The sequence below is a fragment of the Geotrypetes seraphini genome, chromosome 2 (genome assembly GCF_902459505.1).
Source record: "Geotrypetes seraphini chromosome 2, aGeoSer1.1, whole genome shotgun sequence".
Taxonomy (NCBI): domain Eukaryota; kingdom Metazoa; phylum Chordata; class Amphibia; order Gymnophiona; family Dermophiidae; genus Geotrypetes; species Geotrypetes seraphini.
The window spans coordinates 2,384,683-2,407,946 of record NC_047085.1 but is presented as its reverse complement, the minus strand read 5'-3'; the positions used below and the strand labels follow the sequence as shown (position 1 = coordinate 2,407,946).

At 48.1% G+C, this 23,264-nt stretch overlaps 1 protein-coding gene across 1 annotated transcript in view; it reads left to right on the top strand.

Moving 5' to 3' along the window:
• The window catches only part of LOC117355151 (cytochrome c oxidase assembly protein COX18, mitochondrial), a 58,421-nt gene that overhangs the window by 30,151 nt on the left and 5,006 nt on the right, over positions 1-23,264 (top strand). The window contains exons 5-6 of the mRNA XM_033933280.1: positions 8,644-8,765; positions 21,223-21,330. Coding sequence (XP_033789171.1) covers positions 8,644-8,765; positions 21,223-21,330 — 230 coding nt within the window. The remainder of the gene's footprint in view (positions 1-8,643; positions 8,766-21,222; positions 21,331-23,264) is intronic.

Genomic DNA, 23,264 nt, shown 5'->3' with positions numbered 1-23,264 from the left:
CCAGGCACCTTACCTTCCCCTTAGATCTTATAGGGATCCTATATTGAGGATAAGGGTTCTTGTCTCCATGTACACAAACTATAGGGACTTTCTGTGAGCTCTTGGGAAAGTAGCCAGATTGTTTCACTCGGTCCCAACAAGGTCGGGACATAACCGACTGTTCTGCCCCTGTATCAAGCAGGGCTTTAACCCTATAGCCATTTATGTGAACCGCTATCTCATAAGGCTTGGTAGAGTTCTTACCCTCCTCCCGAAAAGTAGTAAGTGTCAGCTTAACCCTACACTGTTTCTGCATGTGTTCGGGTTTACCACACCTAAAACAAGATACAGGTTTCTTCCCAGGTGTTTCTGAATCCAAAGCCCCATTTGTAGGCTTGGGAATAGTCTCCTGGGATCTGCGGCCACCTCCCGTCTGAGTTATAGGTCCCTTATAGCCAAAGTTACCCCCATGGGTGCTCCCTTCAGGTCCTACGGAAGTAGAGGAATCAATATAAGCTTCTGCAAGCTCTATCACATGTCCTAGTGGACGGCTTCCCTGTCTCTGAATCCAGGCTCTGAGGTTCTTCGGAAGAGCCTCCAAAAACTGCTCCAATAGAATTTCAGCGAGCATGGCCTGTGGGTCCAAGAGACAGGGCTGTAGCCACCTTTCCACTAGCTTCCTAAGCCTATGAAGAAGTGCTTTGGGCCTCTCTTTGTCCCTCAACTGGGCACCCCTGAACTCCTGACGGTAGTGTTCCCTTGTGTACCCTAAGTAATCGAGGACATGGTTCTTAATGGCTCGGTAGTTATTAGCTAACTCAGGGCTGAGAGTCTGATATGCCGCTAACGCACCTCCAACGAGACACGGAATCAGCCTCATTGCCCATTGTTGCTCCGGCCAGCCAGCCGCTACCGCCATTATTTCGAATGCCATTAAAAAGTCCTGAACTTCATCGGGCAGCACAGCATTCACAATTCACTGCTGTTGCCGGCTTCAGGCCTTCCTCTCTGTCGGGTCCTGTCTTCATGAAAACAGGAAGTAGGCAGGACCCGGCAGAGAGGAAGGCCTGAAGCCGGCAACAGCAGCACGCGGCGGCCCATTTAGGTACTCCTTTTTGGAGACCCGGATTTACCGTATCCCTCAATATGATATGCAAGAAGGTGTGCATCCAGCTTGCGTTTGAATCCCAGAACAGTAGTCTCCTCCACAACCTCCTCCGGGAGTGCATTCCAAGCACCCACCACCCGCTGTGTGAAACAGAATTTCCTGACATTTGTCCTAAACCTGCTGCCACTCAGTTTCAGTCTATGTCCTCTTGTCCTCGTCACATCAGAATATTTCAGTAATGCTTCTTTTTGGTCTATTTTATCAAATCCTTTTAATATTTTTAAAAGTCTCTATCAAATCCCCTCTTAGTCTTCTCTTCTCAAGGGTAAACAGCCCCAGCTTCCTGAGTCGATCTTTGTAGGTCAAATTTTCCATTCCTTTGATAAGTTTCGTGGCTCGCCTCTGCACTTTTTCCAGCAGAGTTATATCTTTTTTAAGGTATGGAGACCAGTGTTGGACACAGTATTCTAAGTGCGGTCGGGTATAGATAGAGGATTACTACACAGGTCCTGGACCTGTTGGGCCGCCGCATGAGCAGACTGCTGGGCACGATGGACCTCAGGTCTGACCCAGAAGAGGCATTGCTTATGTTCTTATAACATGGGGAGAGATAAGAACATAGAAGAGAGATGCTGAGCAAGGAGCAGTGGTATACCTAGCATGTGTGATACCCAGGGCCCATCATTTTTTGGCACCCCCCCCCCCCATCTGTACGAAAAACATGATTTTTAGTAACAAGCCACACACCACACATGAGTACCTAGGAAAAGGCAGCATCTTACATACTGCAGTGAGAAGTACAACAGCAATACACCCATTGTAAAACTAAACAAGCCAGACTAGTACAGATCAATCCTGCAGTCAATCCTAACAGAAAACCATGTCTTTCGAACACACAGAACACAGAAAACACCTTCGTCTAGTATGGAATGTTATCACAAACTTACCCCTCCCCCTTTTACAAAACTGTAATGTGGATTTTAGCCACGGTGGTAACAGCTCTGACGCTCATAGAATTCTGAGCATCAGAGCTGCTACCACCACGGCTGGCACTAAAAAACGCTCCACAGTTTTGTAAAAGAGGGGATAAAATAGAAATACATAGACAAAGGTTAAATTGAACCAGCAAGAACCTGGACTCTGCATACAATGCAATACCACATAAACAGTGAGGAATCGACCGTCCTAGGCTTCAAGAGCAAACTAGATGCATATCTCCTTAAGAGAGGCATATAAAGATATGGTGGACTATAAATTACGCCAGGTGTACACCTGGCAGGGCCTCCGCGTGTGCGGATCGCCGGACTTGATGGACCGAAGGTCTGATCCGGAGATGGCAGTTCTTATGTTCTTATGTTCTTATATGTCTCCCAAAGCAATAAAGAAATAGAAAATTTTTGTTCTACCTTTGTCTTCTCTAGTTTCTGCTTTCCTCATCTTCTTGTTACTCTCTTCCTTCCATCCACTGTCTGCCATCTCTGCCCCTATATGGCATCTTCTCTCCTTCTATGCCCCTTCCAGAAACTGTATGCCTCCCCCTTCCATCTCTCCTTTCACCCCCATTGGTCTGGTATCTGTCTCCTCTCCTTCCCCCCTGCTCTGGCATCTCTTTCTCCGCTCCCTTCCTCCTGTTCTTCCCTGGTCTTCCTTCTCAATTTATTTTCTGCCTCTGTCTAAATTCTTTTTTACTATTCAGTCCTCAATTTCCCTCTTTCACTGTGTCTACCTATAGCTTGCCACCTCTTTCCCTCACCCCTTCCAGTAACTAACTCTATCCTCTTCCCTCAATCCTGCATGTGCCCTTTTTTTCTTTTTCCTCCCCACTTCCTTCCAGCATCTGCTCCCCCTTTCCCTCACACTTCCATTCAGCAGCTGTCCTTCCTCTCCCCCACACTTCCATTCAGTGTCTGTTTCCCTCTCTCTACCCCTTCCATCTACTGTTCATCCTCTATCTTGCCCCTTCCATTCACTGCTCTCTGTGCTCTTTGTATCCAGTGTGCGCCCTCTCTCTCTCTTCCATATGGCATCTTCCCTCTTTCTATGCTCCTTCCATAAACTATCTATCCCGTGCCCCTTCTCTCCTTTGTACATGATTGATTTCAACTCTGTCATCTCTCCGTTTTTCTCTCTCTGTCACCACCCTCTCCCCTATGCTCTGGCATCTCTCTCTTCTCCTTTCTTTCTTTCCCACCTCATGGTCTGGCATCATCCCTTCCCTGATTCCCGGCATCTCTCTCCTTTCCTTTTCTTCCATCTCTCCCTCCCCCTCCATGCTCTGACATCTCCTCCTTCCTTTCCCCCTTCCTTTTCCCTTGATCTGGCATACCTTCCTCCTTCCCTCCATGCCCTGGCGTCTCGTCTTCCCTCCAAGCTCTGACATCTCCTTTCATTCCCTGCAGTTGGGTACAGCAACACTCTCCCCAATTCTCTCCCCCTCTGCTCCCTTTCCTCCTTTTGTCACCCAAAGCGTGGTGTCCTGAACTTCATCGGGCAGCACAGCATTCACAATTCACTGCTGTTGCCGGCTTCAGGCCTTCCTCTCTGTCGGGTCCTGTCTTCATGAAAACAGGAAGTAGGCAGGACCCGGCAGAGAGGAAGGCCTGAAGCTGGCAACAGCAGCACGCGGCGGCCCATTTAGGTACTCCTTTTTGGAGACCCGGATTTACCGTATCCCTCAATATGATATGCAAGAAGGTGTGCATCCAGCTTGCGTTTGAATCCCAGAACAGTAGTCTCCTCCACAACCTCCTCCGGGAGTGCATTCCAAGCACCCACCATGCGCTGTGTGAAACAGAATTTCCTGACATTTGTCCTAAACCTGCTGCCACTCAGTTTCAGTCTATGTCCTCTTGTCCTCGTCACATCAGAATATTTCAGTAATGCTTCTTTTTGGTCTATTTTATCAAATCCTTTTAATATTTTTAAAAGTCTCTATCAAATCCCCTCTTAGTCTTCTCTTCTCAAGGGTAAACAGCCCCAGCTTCCTGAGTCGATCTTTGTAGGTCAAATTTTCCATTCCTTTGATAAGTTTCGTGGCTCGCCTCTGCACTTTTTCCAGCAGAGTTATATCTTTTTTAAGGTATGGAGACCAGTGTTGGACACAGTATTCTAAGTGCGGTCGGGTATAGATAGAGGATTACTACACAGGTCCTGGACCTGTTGGGCCGCCGCATGAGCAGACTGCTGGGCACGATGGACCTCAGGTCTGACCCAGAAGAGGCATTGCTTATGTTCTTATAACATGGGGAGAGATAAGAACATAGAAGAGAGATGCTGAGCAAGGAGCAGTGGTATACCTAGCATGTGTGATACCCAGGGCCCATCATTTTTTGGCACCCCCCCCCCCCCATCTGTACGAAAAACATGATTTTTAGTAACAAGCCACACACCACACATGAGTACCTAGGAAAAGGCAGCATCTTACATACTGCAGTGAGAAGTACAACAGCAATACACCCATTGTAAAACTAAACAAGCCAGACTAGTACAGATCAATCCTGCAGTCAATCCTAACAGAAAACCATGTCTTTCGAACACACAGAACACAGAAAACACCTTCGTCTAGTATGGAATGTTATCACAAACTTACCCCTCCCCCTTTTACAAAACTGTAATGTGGATTTTAGCCACGGTGGTAACAGCTCTGACGCTCATAGAATTCTGAGCATCAGAGCTGCTACCACCACGGCTGGCACTAAAAAACGCTCCACAGTTTTGTAAAAGAGGGGATAAAATAGAAATACATAGACAAAGGTTAAATTGAACCAGCAAGAACCTGGACTCTGCATACAATGCAATACCACATAAACAGTGAGGAATCGACCGTCCTAGGCTTCAAGAGCAAACTAGATGCATATCTCCTTAAGAGAGGCATATAAAGATATGGTGGACTATAAATTACGCCAGGTGTACACCTGGCAGGGCCTCCGCGTGTGCGGATCGCCGGACTTGATGGACCGAAGGTCTGATCCGGAGATGGCAGTTCTTATGTTCTTATGTTCTTATATGTCTCCCAAAGCAATAAAGAAATAGAAAATTTTTGTTCTACCTTTGTCTTCTCTAGTTTCTGCTTTCCTCATCTTCTTGTTACTCTCTTCCTTCCATCCACTGTCTGCCATCTCTGCCCCTATATGGCATCTTCTCTCCTTCTATGCCCCTTCCAGAAACTGTATGCCTCCCCCTTCCATCTCTCCTTTCACCCCCATTGGTCTGGTATCTGTCTCCTCTCCTTCCCCCCTGCTCTGGCATCTCTTTCTCCGCTCCCTTCCTCCTGTTCTTCCCTGGTCTTCCTTCTCAATTTATTTTCTGCCTCTGTCTAAATTCTTTTTTACTATTCAGTCCTCAATTTCCCTCTTTCACTGTGTCTACCTATAGCTTGCCACCTCTTTCCCTCACCCCTTCCAGTAACTAACTCTATCCTCTTCCCTCAATCCTGCATGTGCCCTTTTTTTCTTTTTCCTCCCCACTTCCTTCCAGCATCTGCTCCCCCTTTCCCTCACACTTCCATTCAGCAGCTGTCCTTCCTCTCCCCCACACTTCCATTCAGTGTCTGTTTCCCTCTCTCTACCCCTTCCATCTACTGTTCATCCTCTATCTTGCCCCTTCCATTCACTGCTCTCTGTGCTCTTTGTATCCAGTGTGCGCCCTCTCTCTCTCTTCCATATGGCATCTTCCCTCTTTCTATGCTCCTTCCATAAACTATCTATCCCGTGCCCCTTCTCTCCTTTGTACATGATTGATTTCAACTCTGTCATCTCTCCGTTTTTCTCTCTCTGTCACCACCCTCTCCCCTATGCTCTGGCATCTCTCTCTTCTCCTTTCTTTCTTTCCCACCTCATGGTCTGGCATCATCCCTTCCCTGATTCCCGGCATCTCTCTCCTTTCCTTTTCTTCCATCTCTCCCTCCCCCTCCATGCTCTGACATCTCCTCCTTCCTTTCCCCCTTCCTTTTCCCTTGATCTGGCATACCTTCCTCCTTCCCTCCATGCCCTGGCGTCTCGTCTTCCCTCCAAGCTCTGACATCTCCTTTCATTCCCTGCAGTTGGGTACAGCAACACTCTCCCCAATTCTCTCCCCCTCTGCTCCCTTTCCTCCTTTTGTCACCCAAAGCGTGGTGTCCTGAACTTCATCGGGCAGCACAGCATTCACAATTCACTGCTGTTGCCGGCTTCAGGCCTTCCTCTCTGTCGGGTCCTGTCTTCATGAAAACAGGAAGTAGGCAGGACCCGGCAGAGAGGAAGGCCTGAAGCCGGCAACAGCAGCAAATTGTAAAAGCTGCTGCTGCCCAAAGAAGGTAATGGAGCACCGAGGCAGACCGCTTCTCCCCCCCTCCCAGCCAAACCCCCGCTGACCCTCCTATCTCTCCACTCCCCCCCCAAGTGAATCTTTCCAACCCTCCCAGCGAGAGCAGCAAACCTCCCTCCAGTAGCGTTGGCTGCTTCGCGGCTTTCTCCTGCCGGTGAAGCGTCACTGGCAAGGAGGGATTACAGGTTCAGGGATGCAGACTGTCAATGGTATTGAAGAAATATAGCAGTTTTTGCAATGTTATTAAATGTTAAATAGATGTGTTTATAATTGAAGTAAGAGGTTACAAACTTTCACTTATATAAAGCGATATAACCTATAAATTTGACTGTCAATGGTAGACAATTAGGAGAAGGTAGGAACAGTGGAACATAGAAGCAATGCTGGAAAAGGGAGGAGATTAGGACACTGAGGGACAGTCCTGGAAAAGGGGCAGATGGGGACAGGAAGGTAGGATAGGGACAGAGAAGGAAGTTGCTCGATAGGGCAAATAGGGGTGCAGAAGGAACAAGGATGGTGGACCTGGGAATAGAAGAAATGTCAGAGAGACAGGAGACCCTGCACAAACAGAAGAAACAGATAAAAACAGAAAAGTGACACATGGAGTCACTTACCCCAAAAAAAGTGTTCAAACAACAAAGGTAGAAAAAAGTATTTTATTTTGCATTTATTAATTTAAATGTTAGCTTTTGGAAATAAACATCTCTGATATCTTGCATTTCAAAAAAAAGGTACTATGGGGGCGGGGGTGTTTTAAAAGGACGATCTGGGTGTTTTAAAAAGGTACCGGGGGGGGGGGGGAGGAGGAAAAAATTGTTAGTCAGTTAGGATGGATCCCTCCTGTCCCAACCCACCATTAGACCACCAGAGGTGAGGGGGGGGGCAGGTTACATTTCAGGGCAGTGGGACAGGGTGCAGAGCCTGGCAGGGAAGGAGGGGACAGGGTGCAAAGCCAAGAAAGGAATGGAGGGACAGGGTGCAGAGCCTGACAGGGAAGGGGGGACAGGATGCAGAGCCAAGAAAGAAATGGGGGGACAAGGTACAGAACCTGACAGGGAAGGGAGGGACAGGGTGCAGAGCCAAGAAAAGAATGGGAGGACAGGGTGCAGAGCCTGACAGAGAAGGGGGGGACAGGGTGCAGAGCCTGACAGGGAGGGGGGGACAGGTTGCAGAGCCAGGAAAGGAATGGGGGGACAGGGTACAGAGCCTGGTAGGGAGGGGGAACAGGGTGCAGAGCCTGGCAGGGAAGGGAGGACAGGGTGCAGAGCCTGAGTGAGGGGTTGAGTGCAGAGCCTGGCAGGGAGTGAGGGAGGCTGGGTGCACAGTTTGGTTCAGAATGTTTTTTTCTTGTTTTCCTCCTCTAAATCTAGGGTGCATCTTATGGAGTGAAAAATACGGTACAAAGACTAGGGGACACTCGATAAAGTTACAGGGAAATACTGTACTTTTAGACCAATAAGAGGAAATTTTTTTTCACTCAGAGAATAGTTAAGCTCTAGAATGCTTTGCCAGAGGTTGTGGTAAGAGTGGATAGCGTAGCTGGTTTTAGGAAAGGTTTGGACAATTTCCTGGAGGAAAAGTCATGGGGGAAGCCACTGTTTTGCCTGGAACAGTCTCCCGGAAGAGGTAGTGGAGACAGAGACTGTGTCTGAATTAAAGAGGGCCTGGGATAGGCATGTGGGATCTCTCAGAGAGAGAAAGAGAGAATGGTTACTGCGGATGGGCAGACTATTTATTTATTCATTCATTCATTCAATTATTTAACCCGTCCTCCCAAAGGAGCCCAGAACGGGTTACAAAGTACATCCACAATATAATTGAGACAGGACAGAGATGACATAATTTACAATATAGACATGACAATAAAACATATACACTAAGCAGCATCTGGTGAGATTAGGTGCATTGACTCTTAATGGGCCATTTGGCCTTTATCTGCCATCATATTTCTGTGTTTCTATGGATCTGTAGCATGGAATGTTGCTACTCCTTGGGTTTTGGTCAGGTACTAGTGGCCCCCCCTGAGAACGGGCTACTGTGCTTGATGGACCATTGGTCTGATGCAGTAAGGTTATTCTTATGTTCTTATGTTAACAGGTTTGAAGATGATGCTGTACAAGAGCCAAACTGAGCACAGTAAGAGCCTGTATAGCGGTTGAGGCAGTTTCTAGCTAATCTGTGCCTGTGATTATGAAATTATAGTTGTTTTGCGAGTGAATAATGAATGCATTATTTGGGGGGTATGGGGGCAGTTTCTGCTGTGCACATGCAGATGGCGACAGGTGGACTGCTGTGGTTTCCAGACCTGACTCTGCCAGACTCAACATGGATTCTACCTATCTTTCTGGGACTCCTCAATCTGCTCATTGTAGAGGTAAGGTGATTTTGGGGTCTTTTAAACATTCTTGCTGCACTATGTAACGTACTGAAAACTGAAAGTAAGGAAGAAGGAGAAATTAGGTTCTTACCTGCTAATTTACTTTCTTTTAGCCTCTCCAGACTGGCCTAGGTTAATCTTACAAGCGGGTTATATCTCATCATGACCAGCAGGTAGAGACTGAGACAAAACTTTGGACCAACTTGACTAAAAAATGCTTCTCTATTTTATGGAAACTAAGAACCATAAAAAAATATTTTGACATGGAGTCCTTTAGGATCCGAGTTCAATCCACCATCCTATCTATCTAAGACTACTGTAATATCACATACCTAGGGTCAACCAAGAAAATATTGCGAAGATTTCGCCTGGTTCAAAATGCGGTTGTTTGTCTGAACTGTGGATTAAAACAGTTTGACCATGTAAGCCCTTTTTACGTGCAACTTCATTGGCTCCCTTTCAAAACTAGAGTTATTTTTAAATTTGGCTGCATCTATACTAATAAAATGCTAAGCGCACATGCGCACTCTTATCCCGTGTTCCCTGAGTCCTGATCTGTCGGGATGTGGCCACAAGAATGCGCATGCGCGCTTACAAGGATCTTTAGTCCTTCCCAGCAAATGGTGGAGCGAGTGAGGAAGGGGGAGCGGCGAATGGAGGGTTAAAATCCGCCCCTTCTACCGACCGGACAAGTCGCCCCGCTGCGTCTCTTCCCGGGGCTCGGAGGACGCCTCTGAGGTCATCGAGGCCCGAGCTGCTCGGTCCATGCGTCCGGCTGGCTCTCCCACCAAAGCCCCCCACGATGGCTGCTCCTCCTGCATCCCGCATCCGGCCCCGCATCCAAAGCCTCCCTGAAGGCTGGCTCCCATGAAAATGCTACCCTTCTGTTCAAAGCCGCAGCGGCAGCCCCCCAAGAGCCGCACCAGTGTCGGAAACCCCTCCGATGTCACAACGTCAGAGACAAGGCTTCCGACGCCGGTGCGCCTCCAGAGAGAAGCCGCTGTCGTGGCCCCGAACAGCAACACAACATTTTCATGGGAGCCAGCCCTTGGAGAAGCCCAAGAGGAGACAACACCGCAAAAAGCCGAACTACTGAATGAATACTTCTTCTCAGTCTTCACCTGTGAGGCACCGGGACACGGTCCCCAGTTGAAGGCAACACAAAGCACAGAAGACCCGTTTCAGAATTTTGAGTTCACACCAGGTGAAGTTTACAGTGAACTGGCAAGACTCAAGGTGAACAAAGCCATGGGACCAGACAATTTGCACCCAAGAATGCTCAGAGAATTGAGCGATGTCCTGGCGAAACCGTTGGCTGAGCTATTCAATCTCTCCCTAAGTAAGGGGAAAGTTCCCCTGGACTGGAAATTAGCTAATGTCGTTAGTGTGCAAACTCATGGAAACACTAATTAAAAGCAAATTGGACACGATCTTGAATGAAGGGAATCTTCGGGATCCCAGTCAGCATGGATTCACCAATCCAATCTCATCAGCTTCTTTGACTGGGTAACAAGAAAGTTGGACTTGGGAGAGTCTTTGGATGTCGTGTACCTGGACTTCAGTAAAGCTTTTGACAGTGTCCCACACTGCAGGCTGCTAAGCAAGATGGAATCGATGGGGTTAGGAGAGACACTAACTGCATGGGTCAATGATTGGCTGAGTGGCAGACTTCAGAGGGTGGTGGTTAATGGTACCCTCTCTAAAACATCGGAGGTGACCAGTGGAGTGCCGCAGGGCTTGGTCCTGGGTCCACTCCTTTTCAACATATTCATAGGGGATCTGACTCAAGGGCTTCAAGGTAAAATAACACTATTCGCCGATGACGCCAAACTATGTAATATAGTAAGTGAATGCAGTTTACAGAATTATATGGCGCAGGACCTGCTTACATTGGAAAGTTGGTCCTCAACCTGGCAGCTAGGCTTCAATGCTAAGAAATGTAAGGTCATGCACCTCGGAAGCGGAAATCCATGCAGGACGTACTTCTTGAACGGAGAAACTTTAACTAGGACTTCAGCAGAACGAGATTTAGGAGTAATCATCAGTGCAGACATGAAAACTGCCAATCAAGTGGAGAAGGCTTCATCTAAGGCAAGGCAGATATTGGGTTGTATCAATAGAAGTTTCGTCAGCCGAAAGCCTGAAGTCATAATGCCGTTGTACAGGGCCATGGTGAGACCTCATCTGGAGTACTGTGTGCAATTCTGGAGGCCACATTACAGTAAAGATGTGCGCAGAATTGAATCGGTTCAACGGACGGCCACCAGGATGATCTCGGGGCTCAAGGGTCTCTCGTACGAAGAGAGACTGAACAAATTGCAGCTCTACACTCTTGAGGAACGTAGGGAGAGGGGAGACATGATCGAAACATTTAAGTACCTCACGGGACGTGTCGAAGTGGAAGATGATATTTTCTTTCTCAAGGGACCCTCGGCCACAAGAGGGCACCCGCTCAAACTCAGGGGCGAAAAATTTCATGGCGACACCAGAAAGTATTTCTTCACAGAGAGAGTGGTTGATCATTGGAACAAGCTTCCAGTGCAGGTGATCGAGGCAGACAGCATGCCAGACTTTAAGAATAAATGGGATACCCATGTGGGATCCCTAAGAGGGTCAAGATAAGGAAATTGGGTCATTAGGGCATAGACAGGGGGTGGGTAAGCAGAGTGGGCAGACTTGATGGGCTGTAGCCCTTTTCTGCCGTCATCTTCTATGTTTCTAAAGCTCCAGCAAGGGAGCCAACCAGACCGCGAGTGTGGGGCCGCTGTAAGCGGGGATCGGGTGAGGAGCCGCCGCTGCCTGCGGCTTTGAAATTTTGCAAGGGAGCTGGTCAGAATGGGGTGGGGGACTTCTAAAATGTAATATATAGCAGTAGCTCTTCTCCTTTCTCCCTTACTTGTACGTTCCCCACTGTCCATTAGGAACCCTTCTCCCTTATCTGTAAACCTGCATGGTTTACAGATAAGGGAGAAGGGTTCCTAATGGACAGTGGGGAACGTACAAGTAAGGGAGAAAGGAGAAGAGCTACTGCTATATAGTGGGAGCAGGGAATAGGGGGGGGTGCTGATGGACAGGGAGGAGGTAAAAGTAAGGGAGAAGGGCTGCTAGCACCCATTAATGTAACAGGCTAAACAACTAGTTTGTTATAAAGCACTCTTCAGACTACTACCATCATACTTATCCACCCAACTAAAATTATTCTCCTCAAATAAGAACACAAGAAACTCGAGTATGTTTATGTATCCTGCTCTGAAAGCCTGTCGTTTTAAAAGTTTCTTAGACAAAACTCTGGCTTTTCAAGCGGGAAAAATGAACTCTTGGCTGTGTCCTCTAATTGCCCAATCCCAATCATACCTTGAGTTCAGAAAATCGATAAAAACCTATTTGTTTGGTAAATTTATGCGATGATTTTATATTATATTACATTGTACTGCATCATATTGTATTTCACTGTATTGTAATCCACTGAATTCTACTGTATTTTGTTTCTTCGCTGATATGTCTCAGTTTTCTTGCTGTGAACCGCCTGGAATGCTGTTAGAAAATGCAAAGGAGCAAATGCAAATAGCAAAGGTCCCCACAGCTCGCTAGCTACGCCAGCCAAGCCACAACCACTGTTCTTAATCTCCCCGGCCCTAGAAAAATACTAGAACCTGTAGAAAAAAACAAAATCTGCACACGCAACACCCACAAGAACAACATAACAAGATACAGGGTGGGGTCCTATGCCGGACTGGAGAGGCTAAAAGAAAGTAAATTAGCAGGTAAGAACCTAATTTCTCCTTCTTTAGCAACTCTCCAGACCAGCATAGGTTAATCTTACAAGCAGGACGTACCAAAGCAGTCTCCATCATGTGTGGGACTCCCGAATGACCGACATCAGAACACGCTCAGCGAACACCGCATCCCGACATGCCTGAACGTCCATATGGTAGTGTCTGACAAAGGAATGTACTTCTTCGAAGGAGTAAATGGGCAGACAGACAAGGGTGACCCGGTTGACATCATATATCTAGATTTTAAGAAGGTGTTCGACAAGGTTCCGCATGAACGTCTACTTCGAAAAATTATGATCCATGGAATTGAGGGTGATATACTCACATGGATTAAAAACTGGTTGGTGGATAGGAAACAAAGAGTGGGGGTGAATGGACAATACTCGGACTGGAAAAGCATCACGAGTGGAGTGCCACAGGGTTCGGTGCTCGGGCCTGTGCTCTTCAACATATTTATAAACGACCTAGAAATTGGCATGACAAGTGAGGTGATTAAATTTGTGGACGATACAAAGTTATTCAGAGTAGTGAGGACACAGAAAGATTTCGAACACCTACAAAGAGACATAAATGCGCTTGAGGAATGGGCTGCGAAATGGCAAGTGAGGTTCAGCATGGATAAGTGCAAGGTGATGCATGTCGGTAACAAAAATCATATGCACAAATACAGAATGTCCAGTGCTATACTCGGAGAGAGCCCCCAGGAAAGAGACTTGGGAGTACTTGTAGACAAGTCAATGAAACCGTCCGCACAATGCGCGGCAGTGGCGAAAAGGGCAAACAGAATGCTAGGAATGATTAAGAAGGGGATCACAAACAGATCTGAAAAGGTTATCATGCCGTTATACCGGTCCATGGTATGCCCCCACCTGAAATACTCCATCCAACACTGGTCGACGTACATGAAAAAGGACATAGTACTACTTGAAAGGGTCCAGATAAGAGCGACAAAAATGGATAAGGGACTGGGGGAGTTGCCGTAACGAGAGGCTAGAGAAACCGGGCCTCTTCTTCTTAAGAGAAGACTGAGAGGGGACATGATCGAAACATTCAAGATATTGAAGGGAATTGACTTAGTAGAGAGAGACTGTTCACCCTCTCCAAAGTGAAGAGAACGAGAGGGCACTCGCTAAAGTTAGGAGAGAAAAGATTCTGTACAAATGTAAGGAAGGTCTTCTTCATCCAGAGTGGTAGAAATCTGGAAAGCACCCTTCAGGGATTCAAGACAAGGATGGATAAGTTCCTATTGGAACAGAACATATGCAAGTAAGGATAGACTCAGATAGAGCACTGGTCTTTGACTTAAGGGCCGCCGCTTGAGCGGACTGCTGGGTACGATGGACCACTGGTCTGACCCAGCAGCAGCAAATCTTATGTTCTTATGAAGACTAAACAGCAGCGTTACAAATATCCACTGGAGGCACCAGCAAAGACTTAGCCCAAGAAGCAGCCTGACCCCAAGTGGAATGAGCCTTGAGAAATTCTGGAACTGTCTTTTTTCTGAAGAAGGTAAGCGGAAGTAATAGTCTCCTTAACCTAGCACGCACTGGGAACCTTGGAAGCACCATCCCCCTTATGAAGACCCGCTAGAATGACAAAAAGATGATCTGATTTTCTGATCTCCTGGGTCCTCCGCACGTAGGCCCGAAGGACCCGCCCAACATCCAATTTGCGCAACTGTTTCTGCTCAGAAGAACCCTCTCAACTACCTAGCTCCGAGAGGACCACCGATTGAGTGACATAAAAAGAAGAGTCTGTCAAGGCAAGTGGTTACATCCCGGATCCTGGCCCCTGGCAAACAGCAGACCTCTCTTGATTGTAGGTCTGATCTGCAAATTGGTCCCTCGGTGTCCCTCAGCAGCGAATCTCCGATGACCACTACTCTGCGCTTCTAAGGGGTGGGCCTTACTGTTGATTCCGGAGCTGGAACCGTCTGCCGAACAACTTCTTGAACAACTTCCTGAGAACGAAGTACAAGAAGTTGTTCAAGAAGTTGTTCGGCAGACGGTTCCAGCTCCGGAATCAACAGTAAGGCCCACCCCTAAGAAGTACAGAGTAGTGGTCATCGGAGATTCGCTGCTGAGGGGCACCGAGGGACCAATTTGCAGATCAGACCTACAATCAAGAGAGGTCTGCTGTTTGCCAGAGGCCAGGATCCGGGATGTAACCGCTTGCCTTGACAGACTCATCAAGCCCCGAGACCACTTCCCCATGATTCTAATCCACATTGGAACCAACAACACTGCCAGGAGCACCCCAGACAGCATATCTGAAGACTTCAAAGCCCTGGGGGAGAAGCTGAGGAGGATGGATGCACAGGTAGTCTTCTCCTCGATTCTCCCAGTGAGGGGCAAGGGCAGAGCCAGAGAGGATCGAATACAGAGGGCGAACGACTGGCTGCGAGGATGGTGCAAGGAGATGAACTTCGGGTTCCTGCACCATGGAGAAGCTTTGCAAGGAATACAGGGACACGATGGGCTACACCTGACCGGAAGAGGAAAGAATGTCCTTGAACACCGTCTAGCCCGCCTACTTCACAGGGCTTTAAACTAGGTAAGTCGGGGGAGGGTACAGGCACACACAACATACCTGGCGAACTAAACTGCCAATACTTTTTTGGGGCAGAGGAAAGTAGTCACTGTAATTCTGGGTCTGGGTCAGGGGCGAGTACGCACACTTTCAAAACCAGGGGTAGGTTCATATGACAATTATGGGTCACATTGTAATTTTGAGTCTAGAGGGAGCACACATTGTAATTCTGGGTCCATGGGGAGTACACATTGTAGTTCTGAGTCTAGGGAGAGTACAAACAATGCTAAAGGTGTTCAAGTAGCTCAAGCAGGAATATCCCCACTGAGACATAACAAAAATACAACATGGAGGGCTATGTACGTAAACGCATACAGTTTGGGAAACAAGATCCTGGAATTAGAAACGGAAATAAGGAATGCCGACCTGGATGTGGTGGCAATATCTGAGACCTGGCTCACAGACTCCCACGGGTGGGACATGGTCTTACCAGGTTACAACTTGCTTCGCCGGGACAGGGAGGGCAGAATAGGGGGAGGTGTAGCATTATATACTAAAGATGACATTATGGTCACAAGAATCTCAGATGTCCAGTACACTGGGGAATCCCTTTGGGTTAATTTGGCCAGAGGGAAGGACAAATGTTTGTATCTTGGCGTAATTTACAGACCCCCCAAGACAAAATGATGACCTGGATATGGAAATAATCAGTGATATAGAAAATATCACCTTGAGTGGGGACACAGTAGTGTTAGGTGACTTCAACATGTCTGATGTGAATTGGGATACACTTACCTCTGCTTCCGGCAGCAGCAGGAGGCTATTAAATTCTATGAAGGGAGCTGGTCTCGAGCAACTGGTATTGGACCCAACAAGGGATCAGGCAATACTGGACCTATTACTTACCAATGGAGAAAGTGTCACAGAGGTCTCAGTGGGCGACACATTGGCCTCCAGTGACTACAACATGGTATGATTCAATCTTAGGAAAGGTTTCACTAAACCTACCACACTGACCAAGGTCCTCAAATTCAAGGACACAAACTTCCAGGACATGGGATCCTTTGTTCACCAGGCGCTACAAGGACAAGCAGAAACCGATAGTGTGGAAGAAATGTGGTCGACTTTGAAAGCCACCATACAGGAAGCGACAAACCGCTATGTTAAATTAGTAAGTAAACGGTGAAGGAACAATAAGCCGAAGTGGTTCACTGTGGAGATCTCAGCCCTTATCAAGGAGAAGAAAAAAGCATTCATCGCTTACAAACAATCGGGGAAACAGGTCTCTAGAGCAGACTACTTGACCAAATCAAAAGCCGTCAAAACGGCAGTCAGGGAGGCTAAGTTCCACATGGAGGGTCTCTGGCAAAAAACATCAAGAAGGGAGATAAATCCTTCTTTAAGTATATCAGTGACAGAAGTAAAAACTCAGGCGGGATTGTACATCTTAGGAAACCAGATGGAGACTATGTGGAAAAGGATTCGGAAAAAGCCCAACTATTAAATGAATACTTCAGCTCAGTCTTCACCCGAGAAGCGCCGGGGCTTGGCCCTCAGCTACAGACAAGGGTTGACTCAGTTGACCCGTTTAGTAACTTCGAGTTTACGCCCAGCAGTGTCTACAGTGAGCTATCAAGGCTCAAGGTTAACAAGGCAATGGGGCCTGACAACCACACCCCAGGGTGCTAAGGGAGCTGTGTGATGTCCTGGCGGAGCCACTGTCCAAGCTCTTCAACCTCTCCCTAAGGAAAGGCAGCGTCCCGTCGGACGGCTAACGTCATTCCACTCCACAAGAAAGGCTCCAAGATGGAGACAGCAAACTACAGACCAGTGAGTCTAACATCGATAGTGAGCAAACTAATGGAAACTTTAATCAAACACCAATTGGATAAGATCCTGGATGAGGAGAATCTACGGGATCCCCGTCAACATGGATTTACTAAAGGGAGATCGTGCCAATCCAACCTGATCAGTTTCTTTGACTGGGTGACGAGGAAGCTAGATATTGGGGAGTCCCTGGACATCGTGTACCTGGACTTTAGCAAAGCATTCGATAGCGTACCACACCGCAGGTTGCTGAGCAAGATGAGTTCTATAGGATTGGGCAACACATTGATGAAATGGGTTGGGAACTGGCTTGGAGGTAGGCTTCAAAGGGTGGTGGTGAACAGCACACCCTCTGAAATGACGGAGGTGATCAGTGGAGTGCCACAGGGCTCGGTCTTGGGCCCAATCCTATTCAACATCTTTATAAGGGACTTGGCAGAAGGGCTTCGGGGTAAAATAACATTATTCGCCGATGACACCAAACTAAGTAATGTAGTGGGCAAATGCACAATAGATGATGTTTCAATGCCCGACAACATGATGCACGACCTACTCCTACTGGAGCGCTGGTCTAGGTCCTGGCAACTCAGCTTCAATGCCAAAAAATGCAAAGTTATGCACCTGGGCAACCAAAATCCATGCAAAACTTATACCCTTAATGGCGAGATCCTTACAAGAACGGTAGCAGAACGCGACTTAGGGGTGATCGTCAGCAAGGACATGAAGGCTGCCAATCAAGTGGAGCAAGCTTCATCCAAAGCAAGACAAGTCATAGGTTGCATACGCAGGGGTTTCGTCAGCCGTAAGCCAGAAGTCATTATGCCATTGTATAGATCCATGGTGAGGCCCCATCTGGAATACTGTGTGCAATTCTGGAGGCCGCATTATCGCAAGGATGTGTTGAGACTGGAGTCGGTTCAGAGAATGGCCACCTGGTTGGTCTCGGGACTCAAGGATCTCCCATACGAGGAACGGCTAGACAAATTGCAGTTATACTCACTCGAGGAGCGCAGAGAGAGGGGGGACATGATCGAGACGTTCAAGTATCTCACGGGCCGCATAGAGGCGGAGGAAGATATCTTCCTTTTCAAGGGTCCCACGACAACAAGAGGGCATCCGTGGAAAATTAGGGGAGGGAAACTACGAGCTGACACCAGGAAATTCTTTTTCACAGAAAGGATGGTTGATCGCTGGAATAGTCTTCCACTCTATGTGATCGAGGCCAACAGCGTGCCTGATTTTAAGGCCAAATGGGATCGTCACATGGGATCTATTCACAGGGCGAAGGTAGGGGAGGGATCTATTCACAGGGCGAAGGTAGGGGAGGGACATTAGGGTGGGCAGACTAGATGGGCCGTGGCCCTTATCTGCCATCTATTTCTATGTTTCTATGTTTACCTTTGGCAGAAAGGAAGGAACAGGCCTTAATACAACCTGCTCCCTAGAAAACTCCAGGAAGGGAGACCTACAAGAGAGCCTGCAGCTCTGAAATATATCTAGCAGAAGTAACAGCCACCAAGAAGACCGCCTTAAGAGTAAGGTCCTTCAATGAAGAGGCACCCAGAAGCTCAAATGGGGGGCACACTAGCCCGGACAGAACCAGATTCAAATCCCAAGAGGGAACAGATGATTGCAAGGGAGGATTGAGCAACTTGGCCGCCCACAAGAAGCAAATGACATCAGGAATGGCAGTCAGACGCTGACCCCATATTAACCCACGAAAGGCTGACAGGGCCGCAAGTTGAACCCGGAGAGAAGACTAAGCCAGGCCCCTGTCCAGGTCATGCTGTAAGAACTCTAAGATGTTAGGCAGGGAAACGAGAGAAGAGACCACTCCCCGTGCTGTATACCACTCCTCAAATATACGCCAAACCCACACATGAGCCTGAGAAGCGGAAAGTCTGTAGGACCCCAAAAGAGTGGAGATCACTTTATCTGAATACCCCTTCTTACCTAGGTATTCCCTTTCAAGAGCCAAGCCTTAAGACAAAAAAGGGAGCCGGATTGAACAGGGGAATGGGGCCGATCAGAAGATCGGCGGAAAGAGGCAGAGGAAGAGAATCCGACACTAGATGCCTTACCAAATCCACATACCATGGACGTCGGGGCCAATCTGGAGCCACCAGAACCACCAGGCCTGATGAACAATGCGGAGTAGTACTCTGCCCACTAATAGCCATGGAGGGAACACATATAGCAGCCCCTTCATTGGCCATGGTTGAACTAGAGCATCCAGGCCCTCGGCTTGACCGACTCTGTGATGACTGAAGAAGCGGGGTGTTTTGGTGATGACACTTGTGGCCATCAGGTCCATGAGGGGCTGAGCCCAAGACTGCACAATCAAATGAAAGGCCATGTGGCTTAGATTGCACTCTCCGGGATCTAGCACGTGATGACTGAGGAAGTCTGCTTGAACATTCTCCACTCTGGCTATGTGGGAGGCCGAGATGTCCTGAAGATGAGATTCTGCCCAGACCATGAGCAGAGCCACCTCCTGTGCCACCTGAGTGCACTTGGTGTCCCCCTGACAATTGAAATAGGCCACCGCCGTGGCATTGTCCGACAGAACCCAGACTGACATTCTCATCAAGAAGGAGCGGAAGGCTAACAGCGCCAGATGGACAGCACTGGTCTCCAGAACATTGATCGACCAGGACACCTCCTCTGTGGACCAGGTGCCCTGAGCTGAATGACCTAGATACTGAGCTCCCCAACCGAGGAGACTGGAATCCGTGAGAAGCACCGTCCACTGTGGCTGATCCAGACTCGTCCCTTGAACAAGATGGGAGGTCTGGAGCCACCAACGAAGAATGTAGCGAACCAAGCCCCTCAGAGGAACAGGGAGATCCAGATTGCGCCTCTGGGGCGACCACCTCCAAAGCAGAGCATACTGGAGAGGACGCATGTGGGCCCAAGCCTACCTCACTATGTCTAGGGAAGCCGCCATCGACCCCAAGACTTGGAGGAAATCATGCACCCGAGGACACCGGGATGCCATAAGCAGGCGAATCTGAGATTGCAATTTGCTTAGCCGGGTCTCTGGGAGGAAAACTTTCCCCAAGAAGGTGTCGTACAGAACCCCAAGGTACTCCAGGTGCTGAGATGGGCCAACTGACTCTTGGAAAAGTTGACCACCCATCCCAGCGACTGCAGAAACTCCACCACCCGAGCCATGACCTGGGTGCCCTACTGAGACGACTTCGCCCAAATGCGCACAGAACTGAAGTGCTGATAGGAGGCCTGAATTGGAACATGCAAGTAGGCCTCCGACTGGGTGAGAGAGATTAAATAATCCCCCGGCTGAACCGCCAGAATCACAGATTGCAGTGTTTCCCTGTGAAAAGATGGAACACTGAGAGCCCCGTTGACCCCCTTCAAAACTAAGATGAGCTGAAAGGACCACTGTAATTTGGGCACCACAAAATAAATCGAGTACCTGACGGTGCTACACTCTTGAGGGGGAACCAGAACAGCAGCTTAGAGATCTAGCAATCTTTGAAGGATCTGGTGAAAAACCTGCATCTTCCATGCTGCCTGACAAGGAGAAACAAGAAAATGATCTTGCAGGGAGTGGGCCAACTGCAGAGCAGAAATTGTGCCGAATCACCTTCAGCCGAGCACCCATCAGAACCAGAGGGGGCACGGCCACAAAGTCATTGGACAGGATGGACAGCGGGGGAACCAGCGGAGGGATTCCCAACTCCCCGACAGGCCCCTTGATAGGACTGCATTCACTTAAAGAAATAACCCTGGGCAAAATCAGAGGTTGGGTAGGGAGCAGTCCCATGCCCAGGGCGGTACCTGTGGAAATTTCGCAGACACCACCGAGCAGTGCCACTTCAAACAGCTTGGCAAGCACAGTCTTCAGGCAGGCGGGGCACTTTAGAGTCCATCAGAGTTTGAACTAACTTGTCCAAAACCTGTATTATGATTGCACTTTGTTCTCTTCAGTACAAAGTAACATCACTCCTTCATCAAATAGTGTAGATGGGAATAACTTGGTATTTATCTCAGATGGTGCCTTACATTTTTATTCTAGGAAGCCTAAGGAGTATAATGTAATATAGCTTGCTAACATTGATTATCCTCACTTTTGCCACCCACTGGTGGGTAGCTAAGACCTCACTTTCATATATCCATGATGTAACTTCTTGTCCTCTCTCTGCTTTCTAAATTAGAATAATGTAAACTGCCCAGAATGGATTCTCGAATGGGCAGTATATCAAATATTGATTAAACTTAGAAACTTGATGTGTGATGAAGTATATTGCTGGCCATGAGGGGTTGAAATTTTGTCTTCATGCTTTTTCGTCCTTCACCAGATTTTTGCTGTGCGAAAGGTTAAACTGTCAAGATTCCAGAAGTACGTGACCAACGGAATCAGAGTGATTTCTGTCCTGATGATCCCCATTGCTGCAACAGTCCCCTCTGTAAGTCTATAAGGCTTTGGAAACAAATGCAGGGCAGGAGATGTGCTTTGCATGCGTGAGGGCTGTAGGAGTGTGTGTAGGTCAGTTGAACAAGCAAAGGCAGAGCTGTCATTGAGGGGGGAATTCACCAATGGGTGCTAAGCGATTTAGCGTACGTTAATCATGTTAGCACGTGCTAAATGCCAAGAAGCTCCATTATATTTTGATGAGTGTCTTGATGTTTAGTGTCAGTTGATGAATTCCCCGCAAGTGAATCCAGCAAAATACCTAGGGCCGCCGAATGGTAGGGGCCACCTGGTACTCTCTGTTCCTGCTATGAGTCATCTATGTCTTCCTTCCTACTCTTGCACCCCACCCCCACACACTCTTTCCACTCTCTACAGCCATGTGGGTCTGGTGTCGCTTTCCGCTGCTTCCACCCACCACACATACAGATTTTGTTCCCCATTTCTTTTTCTCCTATCTCTTCCCCCCACCATTTGTCCAGCATCTCTTTATCTCCCTCACCTCCATAGCAATCTTCCAGAATCCCAGCTGATGATTTGCACTGGCCATGATGTAAACAGACTGCCAGGGCTTTTCCTGCTGATGAAATTTCCTGTGGCTAGGTGCTACAAAGAACTGGCAGGGCTGGCCACAGGTAGCCTGTTTACATTGTTGCCTTCATTTGTCACCTGCTCGAACTGTGGAGGGACTGCCAGGTGGAAGGGAAAAAGAGATGCCAGACCTATGGAGGGGAGGGGGAGCAGGAGAAAGCAAAATGGAGAACTGGTAAGGGAGCTGGGGGAAGAGGTGATTCTCAAGCAGGTGGGATGGGGGGCAGAACGAGATGCTGGTCTGCACAGGGGAAGGGGGTTGTAAGAACAGCAGAGACAGATGTCAGACCTACATGCAGGGGATCAGGGAGATAATGCACCCACATGGAGGTGGAAGTGGAGAGAGGAGGAGAAGAGATGCTGGACCTGTGGAGAAGTGAAGGGAAGACAGAGTGAGACCAGGTCCAAAAGGGAAGGAAGAGAGAGGGTGAGATCTGGGGGGGGGAGCAATGGAGAGAGAGAAAGATAGATGCCAATCAGACCAAAAGGAGGGGGTGAAGGGGCAATAGATGCTGGACTGCAGAGGGAGGGGGGGATCAGGGTGTGACAAGGAAAGATACTAGCCCTGTGTTTGTGGCAAGGGAGGACAGAAGTTGTGGGAGAGAGATGCTGACAGGGGCAGGAGGAAAGGGAGAGAAGGGATAAGTTGGACATAGGAGGAAAAGAGACACAGAGGAGATGATGGGTATGGAGAAAGCATAGGGCCATAGAGGGGTATTGCTGGATCTGCAGGGAGGAGGAAGGGAGCACAGGACAGGGAAAAGGACACAGAGGGGCATTGCTGGACATAGGAGGAAAAATAAGGACAAAAACTAGAAGGGGAAATGCAGAATAGGATGGATGAAGTACACAAGAAGCAGATGGATGGTAGACAGAGATGAAATGTCAGGACAGAAAATCCTGGAAAGAAAGTTAAGGAAAAACAGAGAAGCAGAAAAGAGATACTGGGCCCAAAGCAAGGCTCAGACAAAACTCAGTTAAACGACTTATCTTCTGCCAAACACTCACCTTACCCCTCTCCTTAAATCACATCACTGACTCTGCATACAGTTCAAACTCCTATTACTAACCTACAAGTGTGTTCATGCCACAGCCCCTCAGTATCTCTCCTCTTCTCTCTCCCTATACGCCTCCCCGGGAATTCTGTTGCTCAGATAAGCTTTTTTTATCTGTACCCTTCTCCTCCACTGCCAATTCCAGACTTTGTTCCTTTCATCTAGCTGCCCCCTATGCTTGGAATAAACTACTCGAGTTCCTCCGACACATCCCTTCCTTTACCTTGTTTAAAAGCAGACTGAAAACCCACCTTTTTGATTTAGCCTTCAATCTATAACCCTA